The 16,362-nt window shown below is 38.4% G+C and overlaps 1 protein-coding gene across 2 annotated transcripts in view; it reads right to left on the bottom strand.

Annotated features, from left to right (window-relative positions):
• Positions 1-6,727: 6,727 nt before the first annotated feature.
• Positions 6,728-16,362, bottom strand: part of Fap (fibroblast activation protein alpha) — a 78,082-nt gene continuing 68,447 nt past the window's right edge. For both annotated transcript variants that reach the window (XM_006984605.4, XM_076569561.1), the window contains 5 exons: positions 10,557-10,656; positions 9,367-9,431; positions 8,794-8,866; positions 8,448-8,521; positions 6,728-7,068 (listed from right to left, as the gene is read on the bottom strand). In XM_006984605.4, the coding sequence (XP_006984667.1) occupies positions 6,964-7,068; positions 8,448-8,521; positions 8,794-8,866; positions 9,367-9,431; positions 10,557-10,656 (417 nt within the window). In that variant the 3' untranslated portion in view covers positions 6,728-6,963. The remainder of the gene's footprint in view (positions 7,069-8,447; positions 8,522-8,793; positions 8,867-9,366; positions 9,432-10,556; positions 10,657-16,362) is intronic.

A 16,362-nucleotide genomic window follows, 5' to 3' on the forward strand; every position in this document is an offset into this window, starting at 1 on the left:
TCTAAAAAGAGGCATTGACATTATCACTTGACAACATGGGAGTAGTAGAGAGTTCATGGTCCCATAGCAGACGAGTCTGTTACACATACTTTACTTTTTAATCACAAGCACACATATAGTCTACACTCAAAAGAAATAAAACACACTATTACTTAAAGTAGAAACAGATACCTGTGGGGCATTTAAAAATCCACTCTCCTGGTTGTTTCTTTTTGAAGCTAGGAAGGGCTGGAAGAATCAGGCACATATTTTTGTGCAGCAACTGTGTGAGACTGCAGTTCTCATGCTGTTAGATGTTCCTACCAGCTCATCAACCTCTCAGCATCAGTTTGTGGAGACCTTGTTGTAACTGACCATCCTTGGTCACTGGGTATCTTTACTCTTTCTGATTGCCTACTTGGCCTCAAAGGAGACTTTAACAGGGAACTCTATGCCAAGCTGCCCAATAGTTTAGTTACTAGATTTTCAACTGGCATTTGAATGAGTTTCACTAAGGAAGGTGGTGGATGGCGATGGTGGCGATAGTGATGGTGATGGATGAATATGTGCCTGATTCTTCCAGCCCTTCCTAGCTTCAAAAAGAAACAACCAGGAGAGTGCATTTTAAAATGGCCCAGGGGTATCTGTTTCTACTTTAAGTAATAGTGTGTTTTATTTCTTTCAAGTGTAGACTATATGTGTGTTTGTGACTAAAAAGTAAAGTATGTGTAACAGACTCGTCTACTATAGGACCACTGAAAATATTTTTCTCCCAATGCTGCCTAAATCAGATGAACTATTTCCTAGGGGATCTATGATTGCTATCCAATGAAGCCTTTCCACTCCAGCCCTAAAAATAGAACATGAAAGAGACTCATTAATGTTTCATATTGAGTTGAAAGCCATAGATCTACCCCTATGGCATAGAGAGGGAAGGACTAACCGAGCCTTAGGAAGAGAGAAGCTCTATCTACAACAGAAGAACTAGAACACAGTTGTTTGGATCCTGATGATTTGAAGGAGCACAAGCTGCCCTCATCTGCCCCAGTGGGAAATACGTTTTTAAAATTAGTATTTTTAAAAGGTAAAGATTTCTATACCCCAAAGAAAACCTGGAGGGAAGAAGTATTTTTAAGTAAAAGCTGTTGGGTTCCTCAATAGCACGTCAGATACTCATCTGACGTCTTACTGAACATTTGTTGCCAAGTGTCCTCAGTGTGTGGCACCCCTTCAGTGACTCATCAAGAGGCAGCAAGTGTCTAAGTTGGGACAATGCAGTAGGCTGCTTCCATTTCCTAATCCAAATTATTTTTGTTTAAAAGGCTGATGTCTTTTCTATCTCTGATTAAGATTCCCATCCTCCTTAACCCTGTTCTGCTGTGGGCCACATGCTCCTTAGGGATTTTCCTCCATATTCTTCTTTGTGTGTGTGTGTGTGTGTGTGTGTGTGTGTGTGTTTGTGGTGGGGGGATGCAGCAAAGTTCTGTTACACGCTAAGTTCCAGGAAGGCTAAACTATATCTCCTTGGAAGGTTTTACATAAACATTCTAATTTCATGGGTCTTCTTAGGCACAGAATGTGGGGATTGATTCAGCAAATATTCATTGAACTTTCCCTACTTCATTTCAGGTACAGTATTGGTATGAAAGGTAGAGAGACAGGTAATTGATGAAGTTTGTGGTATTTGAAAGGACAAAATTTGAAAAGGACACACACATAAGTAAGATAACTTCTGTTATCTCTAAGTACTTTGTCGAGAAAGCAGAAGTAGGGAATGTGGGTGAACGGTTCTGACTGTGGTAAAGGCAACATTAAACTTGGTGGCCAGAGACATTCTTTCAATAGTGGTGACATCTAAGCTGAGACCTAGATAAGGACAGAACCAAGGTCTAAGCAGATAAAAGATGTCCTAGGTTCTAAAACCCAAATAAGGTTGATGAACAAAACTCACAAAGGTCATCAAAGTGCATCTCTCTAGTGTGTTGTAGACCACACAAGAAGTGGATGCATGGGCCTTCACCTGTATATTGCTCTGGCAGTTTGTGTTCCTCCAAGGTGATTATCACACATCAAACTTTAGGCTTTAGAGACAGATAGTGGCTGAGATAAAAGAGTAAATCACGTATTCAGGGTAAGTGCCAAGGCAGGTGAGCTTCCTGGAGACTTACAGCCTTAATGTTAGTCATTCCTAAAGGGCCATTGTTCTAGAAGTATGTGGAGAATTCCATATAAATAAGTAAGGATTCTAACCCATATTAAACTTGTTGAGATGAGAAAGAAATTATTGACTATAGACTCAAGCTATCAATTTCCCAAGAGTTACATTTTTTAAAACAACAAAAAGTGTTTTTTTAATGTGTTAAATAACAACCACAAATTTTCCTATGAGCTAGACATCATTAGTTCTACAAATAGTATCTATTTTAAGCTTCCAATGGAATGGGAAGTATGATTATGTCTGCTTCACTTTCAAGGAAAAGGAAACAGTAAGAATGTATTAAAGTTAATGCATTTCATATAGCTAGTAACTGGGATTTAAACCAAGCATTCTAACATTGGCTCCTATGACCTTATTATCTATAGTGGACTTCTTCTAAAGTGAGCCTTTATGAACTGGTTGTATTAAAAGAATGGCATGTGAGATGTGCTATATTTAATTTGAAATAAAAGGAATTTTCTATAATGGAAAGTGCATTGCTTTAATCTTCTAAAGGAAACAAGATAGCAATAATGTTTCCTATAGGTACAAAACGCTGTATATATTGAAATCTGTATTTAGCCACTATTTCTTTTAGATTTTTTTATTAGTTCTTTAAGAGTTCATACAATGTATTTTAATAATCACTTCTTAACATTGGAAAAGTAGCTTACTGTCAGCGTGATATAAAACGTTTATAACACATTCAAAGGCTATTTGAAAGCATTGTTCAATAGCAACTTAAATCATGTGTGAGTGATTTTTTTATATATACTAATCAGTTTTATGTCCTATTATGTGTTTCATTAAGGCATATATTTCCAAAGTTTACTTTCTATTATAGTGAAAAAACATTCTTGTTTCCCAGTAATTAATGACTGGCACAGACGTCTATGTCTTTGCAGATCAATGAACAGTAATTACCAAAGAAGGAAGCTGGGCTGTCAGGCCATTGTGCTGTGACTTCTGCTTGACTGTGTCTCTCTCTCTCATTCACAGAACACAGGCTGTCCAGAACCCACAGAGCAAAGAATGCCATGCTGTACCAACAAATATTTGTTAAAACATAGGGTGTCAAAGCAGTTCTTTAAGTAGTCAGTAATGGAGTATTAATTAGAATCCAATGAAATGGAATCATACCGCTCTAGCTTGCCAAAGACATTACCTGTGTGTCAAAAGAAGTGTTTGTGAGCAGCATGCTGGGATTGCATGCCAATGATCCGAGCAGGTGGTCATTAGAGGCTTTTCCTGAAAGCCAGATCATTTTCTCCCTGAATAGCTTGGTGAGGTCCAGGCACTAATTTCTCCCTGAATTAAAAATTATTCCACATGAAATTGCCAAGGTACCTGTCCATTAAGCCAAGGAAGTGTTGCAGTGGGGCTTTCTCAGGCTGTGAAGGGTTTACTGCATCTTTCAATCTGTTTTATTGGGTAAACTCAGAATATCTGCCTTATTGATTCAATTTGAAATCTCTGTTAGGTACCTTCTTTCTTCCTTACAAACAGCATAATTGAAAGCATTGTTTTGGTACAATCTTCTAAGAAGACCACATAATCACCATTTAAATTAGTCCTAATTCATTTTACATTTGCTTATTTTACTTTCCCAGAACTAATTTTTTTAAACAATTAGAACATCTGAATTTTAATTACATTACCATCAAGAAGCTCATTAAAGTCACTTAATTGGCAACATTTCCAAAAAAACCTTAGCTGGGTTTAATATATTTTAAAGAGTTACTGTCAAAGTATAATTTCACCATTACAAACAGCTTGGCAACAACATTTGCATAAAGATCTGTCAGCTTCTGAAAAAATGCTTAAATGTTGGGAAAATCAGATTCGTTAAGTTGCCTTTCCTGAAACAGTCTACAAATGGAGAAATTGTCACATGCATTCATCTTTGTAACCCCTGAAGTATACACACCATGCCAATACAGGGAGTCAGTAAATGCTCCTTGAAGGAAATAAATAATACACTTTGTACTCCGAGGTAGATTTTTTTTTTTTATTAAAACGTCAGTAGAAGTTCCTGCATTTGTGTTAAGTTTAACCAAATTTCTCATGCACCTGCTTCTGTTTCCTCACTCTCTCTAAGAAATACTAGATTATCATTTAAAACTTTGAAATCTTTATAAGTGGTTGGAGGGCCAGTGCCACAGTGGGGGAAATGAAATTATCTTTTTAAATAACTCTATGATTTCCTCTTATTGTGTATGAGTGTTTTGTTTTTCTTTTAGTCACCATAGTACATCAAATAGTGATTTGCATCCGTTAATGAATGAACTGATGAAACTCTTGGTCGTGTTAGGTGGGTACTTTGTAATGTGCACTTTGTAACACTGAGACATCCCTCTCCAAATACATCCCAGAGTAAAATGTGGAAAAAAAAAATAGAAGAATTAGTATGTTCCTTTTTTTTTGAAAGAAAAGAGGTACAATGTTCTAGAAGTATCCCTTTAATTTGGCATTTTCTACTTAAAATAGCTCCCATTGTCCTTTACAGTCCTTCTACTCTTCCAAGCCCAGAGGATAATTTAGTGAGGCAGAATAAAATGAAATTATTAAATAATTTCTAGTCAAATTCCTGCCTTTCACTCCTCAGTGTATTGCAATGTCTGGTACACAGCCAGATTCAACAAATGTCTATTGAATGAACCAGTCAATGAATGAACATATATACAGTAAAAGCCCCAGGGAAGATCTAGATGTTTCTATCTAAGGGGTCAGGCTAAGCTTTATTAAAAGTGATGCAGAAAACCTCCATCTCCCAAAAGTATAGAGGTGTAAATTCAATAAACTGCTGGTGAGCTTTCTCTGTTCTAATACATTGTAGGATTCAGGCCATGGACATGGCTCTAGGGTATTATAGGTTCATTACTGCTTCCTGTGCTGATGTAAGTAGCTTGTGTCCACAGTATCTCTCATGGTACTTACTACTCCACATGGCAGTATGGTTAAAGTGATATATTTTAATGTCATCTCTTTTTTAATCATTTAAATGAAGATAGCCACAAGTGGTTAGTGGCGACACTAGATTTTTCACAGCGTGGTGAGATGTGAAGGAATGTGGTATCTTAGGAGAAATTCAGGTCTTATGGAGACTGATGACCGGAGTAAGGTTAGGAAAAATCTGCATGGGAAAGACTGTCATGGGCTCCATGTGTCCATGTGCTGTGCAGTTGAGGTTAAAGATTCTTTTGTAGACAGGGAGAATCCCTGGATATTTCTAAGTAGGGAAATGACCTGATTGGATTTGTCTTGTGGAAGTCACTTCTGTGAACACAGAAGCAAAGGTCTGAGGCTCAAAGCTACTTTCTGTACATTCATATAGAAACTGGTTTTTCAAATCCCACACAAAGGCGATGTAAGATTTCCGTTAGTCATCTTGTTTGTATCTCTTAGGCAGAGTACTGCTAGGAAATGCCTACTGGTTTTTCTCTTCTCCCAAGCTGGGAAACAATGAAGACCCTTCTGGGCTTGCTTCAGAGACTGTGTTGTGGAGAACTGAAACTCAGGGATTAGCATTCTCTGTGGCCCAACACTTCAGCCAGTCTGTGTGATGAGAGACAGTCTTCTGGATGTGTAAAGTGCCTTCCAGCTCGAGTATCTACTCTGCAGTCCTGTCTCTGTGGCAAGTAAGACTGTGTGGTGAGAATGAGAAGGTTTCAAGACTGGGGAGTAGAAAGGGTTTGGGGATGAGAAGTGTCTGAAAAATCTAGAAAATACTGTGACCTGTGAACCTTCAAGCACCCCATTCCTCGCTTGGATTGAGAAGAGTCTTTGAGGACATGGAACCTGTAACCAGAAAGGAAGACTTAAATTTGGGGTAGAGGTGGAATACCCAGGGTATTCGCAATCCAGAGCTGGGAAACATAAATGAAGTACCCTCCATACAGTGGCTTAGTGGATGCTTCCAAATTTGTTCCCATGTGTCTGCTGGTATCCTGGTGTGGCTCTTTTTAAATTCCCAGGCAATCACAGAGATGGTAAGCTACCCAAAGGTTCTTATTGGTGATTGTCATTATAGCGTTCTGGTCTTTGAAATGAACTTTAGAGTGTACTACTTCAGAGAGCTCTTACAGATATAAAAAATTCCTTGTTTAGAGATTGTTGTCCATTTTAGTTTTGTTGGTTTAACTTAGTAATCTAAGGTAGAGTTTATTACTAATTCTACAGAGATTCAAAGTAATATCACTTCCAGATTTAATGTATTTCTTAAAAGGAGGCTTGAACCAAAAGTCTTTATCCTTACCTAACACATTTGGCAATGTTGGGGAGAATCTTTGGAATTAAAGTTAATAAACATTTCTTGGAGGGACAGCAGAAAGTGCAGACATCTCAGACTTGATACACTTCATGTCCTGAACTGTGCCTTTCTGTACTCTGTGCTATTTGTCCCAGTATTTGGGGTTCTCATCACAAAACCCCCAAATGGCATCTAGTTTATCCTCATCTATGACCACCATACTAGTCATGTAGTTTTCCTGTAGAAGCATTTTCCACAGTAGAGCGCACAGCCCAAAATTAGTGCACACACACGACATGACGTAACTTGAGCTTCTGACTTTATTTCCCCCAAAGTGAACAAGAGATAAAACATTGTGTCCAAAGTGAGATGCGTGGCTCCCTTTTTCTCTTCTTTCCCAGAGTATAAGAAAATGTAAACAATATTGAGCTTGAACTTCTGAGCCCTCCGTAGTTATCAGCGGCCTTTACAATATTCACGGTCCAAGTCGTCCACGTGAAGCTGTCAGATTGCGGTATAGGCTAATACCCACGTTGATTCAGTCGGATAAAGAAAAGCATTGTTTGAGGAAGTGGGTCATGTGGATATATAAGTGGTTCGTGGAGCCACGAGATGAGATGCCATGGTTCTGGTCAGAATACCACTGCAACAAAAGGAAAGAACCACGTTTCATTCCTGGAGCTACAAAACATGTCTAGTTTGGCTTTCTTGTGCTCCAAAATCACAGTAAGTTTCCTAATACTTATGGAAGATTATTTTAAGAACCCTTGAATAAATACAATCGTTTGCATGAAAACATTTGGAGCAAGAAAAAGTGGAGTTCTTATCAACATCCAGTACTGGTTTATATTCTTTAATTGTAGGTTTAACATCCTAAAGGATGAGCTGTTTTAATGACCAGTGTCCTGGGGATTAGAATCGAGAGTCTTGGGTCCCAGAACTGGTGCATTGGGTCTGTTACTTGGGTTCTTGGCACTTTGGTTTTTCATGTGAAATGTAAAAACACTATATTTAATTTTCCCTAGGATCATGGTAGCTCAAAAGTTCAATGAAGCTTTTGGCCTATAAATCTAATTCTCTGTTTCAGAAAAATCCATCATGTAATATATCACACATAACCATAAATACCTTTTATAGGACTTTAAAACATCGTTGTAAAAGAAAAAAGAGGGGATGAAACATAACTTTATTCTTTATTGTTGGAGAGATTCAAGTAGGATTATTGTCTTCATTGCGTAACAAAGGTTATGATGTAATGCTATAAATTTACTGAGTTCTTTTAGAAAGTCACAATAAACAAAGGCCATAAAGACTTCATCTCACTTCTTGTAAATTATATTTTAAAAATATAAACTTCTAAAAGCTAAGGAACTCCCTTCCTGAAGTCCTGTCCAACACAAGCAATTGAGGGAGAAAAAAACATTTACTGAAGCCGGGAAACCGCATCTACCAAGAACTGTTCTCACTCTGGACCTTATTGATCCTTTGATCCCATTCTGCATTCTTCTTGCAACCTGGAATGCATGTGCCAGGCACTGAGCACACACAGATGAACTGATTCTCTAACTGAATGGAACTGTGGAAATTCACTGAGATTCTGATAACATTTTGCAAATGCTTCTTCCTGAATAAACAGAACCTTTTAGCTGCTCTGTGACTCCTAGGTTCTGTAGGAACTTGGATGTATCTACACTTATGCACACAGGGCTGCAGAACCATTAGATATTTGAGCTGTTTAATCTTGTAAATTACCTTATTTTATATGATTCCGGTCATTTTATATGACACAGGTGATTTGGCTTACCTCCGGCCCTTAAGAAGATTCAGAAAAAGTCCAGGATTCATTTACTAATATGCTGCTTTCTCTACTCACCAGCTGTGTTTTCAGGTTTTACCAAATAAATAACGTGTGTGTGTGTGTGTGTGTGTGTGTGTGTGTGTGTGTGTGTGTGTGTGTGCAAGACCCTTTCTTTTAGCTTGATGGCCAAAGGGCATGAACAAGGGTAAAACAGAATCATGTACCATGGCCTGGAAATCCACTTGTGCATTAACCAAAGCTTTAGCAATCTGTGCTGAGTTCTGAAAGTGCACATTATCTGCAACAAAGAGAGAGAGGGAGAGAGAGTTAAAGTGCTGCTAAACACCAGAAAGCCTAGAGTGACAATGTTCTGCCTGGAAATGAACACCAACAATTATCTAGTCATGCATCTGACATTGTCAGCAGCGAGTGATCACGCTCAGATATGGAAATGTCCCTGACTCTTAGGTACTGACCCTGAGCACAGGCATAGGAAGATGCTTAATGTTTCTTAAACAAAGTGATGCTGGCTCAGTATTTTTATGTGTAAGAGTCTTGCTTAAACCTCACCATCTGCTGTTCCGTGGATGAGAAGATAGTCTACATTTCTGAAATATTCTGCTCTTGCCATCACAGTTGAATTCTGGAAAAGAAGAAAAATTAACATTTTAGTTGCTGCAAGTTCTAATAGAAAACTAGCTAAATCATTGTGCAATGGACTTCGCACCAATACTGAAATTATGTATTGCTTTGGTTGATAAATATTTAAGAGTCAGAGCAACACATTTTCATCATCATTTGCATTACTTCCATCTGATTCTTAGTTTGAAAAACTGAAAGTTTATGTGTCATATGTTACATATGAGTGAGACCTTAGGCATAAATGATGCCCGCTCAAGCTGTGTAGGCATTGGGGGTGGGGAGGGGAGATGAGGAAAAGGAGGTTAGGGAAAGGAGGATGGTGACAGAATAGAATCCCCAAAGACTACAATTTCATTCTAGTGATGCTTTCCAGTTAACAAAAGATCATAATTTTTGCCTGGGGATCCAGAACTGAATCTGCAAAACTCTGAATCACTGTTTTAAAATTACTTAACACATTTGAAATAAATTAGTGACCTAGATGCAATGGGAAATGCTTACTTTATAGTGCTCAAGATTATCATCCTTTGTTGGGAGGCCCATGAATCTCTCTGTGTAGATAGATGCTATGAAAATACATCAGAATATGTTATTTCTACTTTATACATGTCATTTCACTACCTTACATAACTCCTCCATTAGTAATTGTGCCCCTGTCCTCCCATGTGGAGGCACGCTCTTGTTTTACTTGATGTCATGGCTGGCCTCAGTGAAGGTGTCCTCTAGGTAACTCACCTCAGTGAGGCTGGAGAAACAATGCAGAAAATTATAGAAACATGAGTATCTAAGCATTTCCTTTCACAGGCTGCTCTTAAGATTCTTCACATACTTTCCTTGGGGGAATGTTGAGATGGGAACGGCCTCATTATATTTTAAAATAAACTACAAAATCCACCACCTCTAGTCCCTTCACCGGTGTCTTGTTGCATCTGGGATGGAAATGTGTCTCCCAGGTTTACTCGGCTCAACATCATACACACATATTCAAACACACAAACACACACCTACCTTTCTGAATAAAGAAAGATTCCTTGTAAGGCATGAATGTCTCATTTTTACCCCAGCATGGGAAAGAGAGTCTAGAAAAAGCTATTTTTTAAAAATTTTTTGCACAATTATTAGAGTTATTTTCAAATAATCATTCTGTATTGAGTTTAATCATGAAAACAGACACACACAGGAATGCATACTTCCCAACTACACACACACACACACACACACACACACACACACACTCTCCACACACGTGTATTTTTTTTCTCTGACTTGTGAAATAAAGGAGCTGTGCTCTACAACTGTAGTGTGAAGGTGAATTCCTTGGCCCCTAGCCTGACTTTGCAAAAGATATGCTTAAAAGCCATCATTTCTGGAGTTTATGTGCCTTCAAAAACAGAGTTAGCTCTGGTGTTAAAGATTTCTTTCAACAGGGGCTCAAAGTTTCTGGGACAAAATAAGATATACTGGATTTCTGAAGAATCCTTCTCTTAAGATCTTGAAGAGATCTTAACCACTAAAGGTGGTTACAGCAAAATAATAATGGGTTACATGAACAACCTCCTTTATAGATGATGTTTTCTCCAGTGATGCTGGGGGTGAACTTTACCACATAATTTGTTTTCCTAGCAACCTCAAATATAGAGTAATTATGTGTTAAATGTTTTCATGGCAACATTTATGAAATGTTTCCATACCGTAATATTCCCAGCTGGAGACTGGAGCCACTGCTATTCCACATTTGAAAAGACCCGTTCCGGATGCAAGGGCCAGGGATGAAACATAACCTCCGTAGGACTGTGGAGACATTGTTATTGGTCAGCTCCAGACATGCTCAGAAGCTTCTTTGTGTTTTTAAATCGAATCTACTCACAATAAAGACAGAGGAGAGCTGGGGGTATTTGTAGAGTAGCACCCCAGCGGCAAGCACCAATAGTAATTTTATCTCTGATAAATCAGGAAAAAGTTAAGGTCCTGATCACAACAAACCCCCTGAAAACAGGGCAGGCAAAGTTTAAGAGATAAATGTAATTACATGGTTTCTATAAAAAAACACAAAATCTGCTCCCCCCATTTTTAGATCTTTTTAACTAGGACTTTGTTAGAAAAAAAAAAAACAGCAAAACAAAAACAAACAAACCCCCCATGCTTCTACTGGAAAGAGATGTACAGGAAGAGGAAACTGTTTCCAAATGCAAATGTATGATACTTTCTCAAGCTCACAAAAGTCCTGTGAGGCAGAATTGGTAGCTCCGTTTTTACCGCCTTCATTACCAGGGCATGGCTGGAGTTGGTGCTGTGTAGTGAGTTACACATGCCGTTTCGAGGCATTCTGACACAGCAGCTCAAAAGAAGGAAAACTGTTGGTGTCTTTCAAAACTTTACATTTCTTCTTTCACATTTCCCAAGAATGTAAAGAAATACTAATAGAGACAGAAGGGCAGAGCTGGGAGTAGTTTAGGTCTTCACAGAGTTCTTTCCTCAAGGAATCAGGGACCGTTTCACCCTGCACACAGAATTTCCATGTGACTTGGCTAATTGACTCTTTTCAAAAATGGGGAGAACCAAATAGGATATCACAAGGGGGTTTCATTTCCTCTTGGAAAGTAAATCTTGCCTGTACAGATATGCTTGGAAGAGATGCTCCCCTGGGAACATGGACTAAGTTGTCTCCTGGAATGTGGACTAAAAGCAATGTTCACAGGAGATGAAAAAGTCTTCCTTGTGCTTTTTTGTGCCTTGGTGCAGGGACACTTGTTCACATCACATGGGACCTTGTGACGTCCCCGTCCCCCCCACCCCCACCCCCACCGTGGTCAAGCAAATCATGCCTCCTCCTAAGCTGTTAGTCTTTAGACAGGAATGGGAGGTGGTTGGAGCAAAGTGGGGCCAGTGGGCCCACTCTTAACCCATGAAATATAAGGAGTTGGAAGACCAACTAAGAATTGCGTTGAATTCAACAGTTAAATGAAGAATCCTCTAAGTAGTTTGTGGTTTTATGTTTCCATCTCTGGGGAATTTTATTGAGGGCCTTTGGCTGCAAAACTCAGAATAAAATAGGCTACTCCAATTATACCATGGCCTCTTTTTATTATATTTGGAGGAGAACTAAACTAGGTTTTAATAGGGGAAAATATATTTTAAAAGCAGAAGGAACATTTGGGTTTTAAAATCACTTCAGTAAGTGAAATTCTCTATATGATTTGAAATTTCACTTATGAAAATAATTTGCTTTAATTAGTAGGACTGTAGGAACTGCTCCTAGATGAAAAGGGACTCCTCCCTCTTTAATTTTAATTTTAAATGAGAGCAGAGTAAACCTGAGAGCTTCATTAAATACTATTGTTTATGATTTTATTGGAAAAGAGCATTTACTAAAATAATAACATTGGATATGACCTTTCCTCTCCATGTTCAAGAGCAGAGAATAGCGTGGCGTGACATTGAAATTTCTACTACAAAAATCTTCTCGAACATTTGTGTCTAGAAACTTAGACATTATTAATATGTACTAACTCAGGATTAGGTTATAGGACCATGTTTAAATAGATTTTTTTTCCATTTTCAGATAGAATACAAATATTGTCTAGGAATTAGTGATAGCAAAATCATACTGTATCTATAGCACAGCATGAGAAATTCAGGCTGTAAGTGTCTGGGTGATTTGGAAAAGCTATTCCTATTGTAGAAATGAAGAGGGGGAAAAAAAACCACACTGACTTTCTGTGCTCTCTCAGGAGTGGGGCTCCTAGGCAGAGTGGGTGGCTGCTGTAAGAAAAGAACCCACAGAGCAGATTGGCCAAGAGAATTCTAGAATTGTGTCCTTTGCACTTAGATGCCTTGCCATTTTGTTTAAATGAAGGATGCTTTTAAAATCATTCCTGGAAGGGCACAGAATTTTAAACAGGGGTATGGATTTAAGCTATTTTACACATTGGGACATTTTTCCAACCAACAATAACAATAACTAGCTAGCGCTTATCTGGCCCAGGAGTTCACTGCGATGCTCTTTGAGGTCCCACACCCTCTGCCCCATCCTTACCCATCCAGTCTCCTCCCCCCTTGCCTCTCCTTTCTCCCACTTTGTTCCTTGGCTCTCTTGTTGTTCTTTGAGCTCTGGAAATGGGATCTGGCCTCAGGACATTTGCAAATGCTGTTACTTTCTGCCTGGATAGCTCTTTCCCCAGGAAGTACCTGTCCTCACACCTTATTCTCTCTGCTTCAGGTCTTAACTCAAATGTAACTTCCAAAGAAATCTAATCATGCAAGTATACTAGCCCTTCACGACCCTCCTTTCTTGTTTTATTTTGTACTTTTTAAATATCCCTTATCATCTCTCAACATTTTGTATTGTACTTATTTACTTTCCCTCCCACTATTCTCCAAATCTGTGAGTAGAGAGTTTTGTTTATTTTGTTTATGGATCTATTCCCAACACTGGGGAAAAAATGGCCGTATATACAGGAGGGATAAAGTACATATTGACTGAAAATAGGATTCCATTGTTATCTCCTGTGATCCCTTCAGTGACCATGGGAGAAAACTGCGGATGCATTTCATAATGGGGTAGCTGTAGCTCAGAGTAAATTTGCAGTGGCTGTGGAGTCAGTAAAAACCAGAGCTGGGGCTCAAACCTGAAGGCCTGTCCCAGCAACCCATGACACTTCCTGTTTTCCCACACCAGGGCAACTTCTTCTGGCAGAAATAATATAGTCTAACATGGTCTCTCATTAGAAGTGTATTCATTCTACATTTACATCATCCTCACATAGCAATTCAAATTGCTCATAATTAGTCACTGCAAGAGCAAGGAACTAAGATTAAATAATGCACTGATGCCTATTCAACACCACCTGGCTAGGTCTATCCTAACAAAGCAAATCCTGAAAATGTAGCTGCTTTTTCTAATAGTTTAGGCAAACCTCTCCCTCCTCCTGAACAATACGAACATTGCTTCAGTTTTTCATTGCAGTCAAGATTTTTAGCACTATTGATGATATGTTTTCTGGAACAGTGTTGAGCATTTCACCCTATTCTCTGTCCCACACGTGAATAGCCTTTCTCCAGAGTAAAAACCTAAAAGGTCTCTAAGTATTGCCAAATATCCCAAGCACAAAATCATCCCCATCAGGAATCACTACAATGAACAGGAATTTCTTAAACACCATGATGGAGACATAGCAGATATTTAGCAACTGCCTAAAATGAGAGCTGTAAATCTTTGGTTATATGGTTCAGTTAATGAAAAGCAGTGTTGAAAATGCCTCTTTCTTCTTTAAAAACAAAACAAAAACAAAAACCATATCTTGGAAGAAAATGTAGGATTTTGAAGCTTATTTACAAACCAATTGTAAATAGTATTTGTCGGGTTGGGCATGACTTATTTGATGGGCCACAGAAATACTTAATATTACATAGGAGAAAATACCTTCCTTCCTGATATGGAACACTAACACCTGAGCAGCCATTATGGTCATTTTTAATGACTTCCTCCTTCACATCTCCAGTTTCCAATAGGCTCTGACTTATTCGTCTCTACGGGAAAAGACTAAGGCCTCTTTCCAACCCCTGTTTCTCTGCTTTCCTGCAGGCCTTTGCAATTTGTTTCTAGTGTTAACATTCTAGCCCCCTTTCTATCCTCAGACCACCTTCTATTCTAAGACATTGTCTTTCTAAGACACTAATACAGTAATATTATTAACGACAATAGCACTTCTCAAAGAGATGTCCATGAAAACATCTGTTTTCATACTGTCAATAAGTGTTGAAGGAAAAAGAAGGAATAAATAATTGAGGAATAAAATATATTTGGGTTAAAGATTTTTTAGCAGTTTCTTTACTAGTCTTCCATGGGGCCTAAACACACTATTGTAAATAAACATCTATTTCCCAAACTGTTAGACCATAGAATTTTTTCCTGAAAAAAAAAATATCCTTATATGAGTGGGACAAACTTTGAGGGAATGCTAAGGTATAGGATTAAATTCAGTTTAACCACATATCAGAGATGCTTGACATGGCATCATATTTTATTAAACATTCAAGAAAAAAAGACTGAGAAAAAGATACAGTCCATTCTCATAAATAACTTGAATACTTGTGGGAAAAACCAATAGCCTGATAAAGCATGCCAGTTACTATAAGAAGAGTACAAAGCGTTACTGCAACACAAAGGTTGTTAAAATTGAGCTGGGTCTTCAGAAACAAGTAGTTTTCCATTTTAGAGAGAGGAAAGGGTGAGTAATGGAAGAAGTGTGTGGAAGTGTTACCAGGAAGTTTATAAAACCATAGGGACAGGAAAGTGCAGCCATTGTTTGGCTACTTATAAAATCTGGAAGAAAAAAGATTGAAAAAGTAGCAGGAGTGAGGTTGCCAAGGGCCTTGTATGCAAGACTACATGTTCTTTATTTATATTGTGGGCACAATGGAACCCTAAAATATATATATAAGTAGAAATATACCATATTAAAAATTGTGCTTCACTATAACAATGACTAGCTAGGTAATGCATTCCCTTTGTACAACAAAGGAATGACTATTACAGAATTAACAATCTTCTGATTTTATTTGAGGCTCATTCCATTCTCTAGGCCTGCTCAAGAGGATGTGACTAAGAGGGTCAAAGGGTGGGTTCTACAACGGTTGTCTTGCTAAATGGACATGTTATCTGACTTGGCTTTAAAAATGATGTTTCTGCTCACAAATTAGTACGGCTCTCCATGTTTTGTCATGGAAGCTTTCTTTTGGAGTGAGCAGTAATTAATGTGGAGATTCACAAGTCCTGAGAATAAAGACAAGTAAGTGCCATTTATATCACTTCCTTCAAGGCTCAGAGGACATTGTAGACTGGATGAGAAGACAGAAAAGATTTAAGATACCAAGGATGGGGATAAGTTGCTGACATGGACATTGTATTCATGGTCTCAAAGTAACTTCGGTGAACCTGAACAAGATCTGCACAGGACTGGGTTCATGAAACCTGACCCTCTGTGGGATGTTCAGCAGTTAATAATTGTTAGGGGAGGGGAGTCATTTTTTTTTTTTAAGATTTATTTATTTATTATGTATACAGCATGCATGACTGCAGGCCAGAAGAGGGCACCAGATCTCATTACAGATGGTTGTGAGCCACCATGTGGTTGCTGGGAATTGAACTCAGGACCTCTGGAAGAGCAGTCAGTGCTCTTAACCTCTGAGCCATCTCTCCAGCCCCGAGGGGAGTCATTCTATTTAGCGGTATAGCCACTGAAATATTGCCCGTGTTATATCATGGTAAATACTTGCCCACAACTCATGCTCATGCAAGCAACCTTAATAAAAATCAGTGAATCAAAAAATAAAACCAAAATTGCCCCAAAGGGCATGCAAGCATGAGGTAGGCTTGTTGGGAAAAGGTTTTGGAGGAAGATGGTGGGAAATGAGAGAGGATGAAAATGACCAAAGTTTGTTGTATAGATATATAAAATTGTAAAAGAATAAAAAACAAACAAAAAGCCTTAGAAT

The sequence above is a fragment of the Peromyscus maniculatus genome, chromosome 4 (genome assembly GCF_049852395.1).
Source record: "Peromyscus maniculatus bairdii isolate BWxNUB_F1_BW_parent chromosome 4, HU_Pman_BW_mat_3.1, whole genome shotgun sequence".
NCBI lineage: Eukaryota > Metazoa > Chordata > Mammalia > Rodentia > Cricetidae > Peromyscus > Peromyscus maniculatus.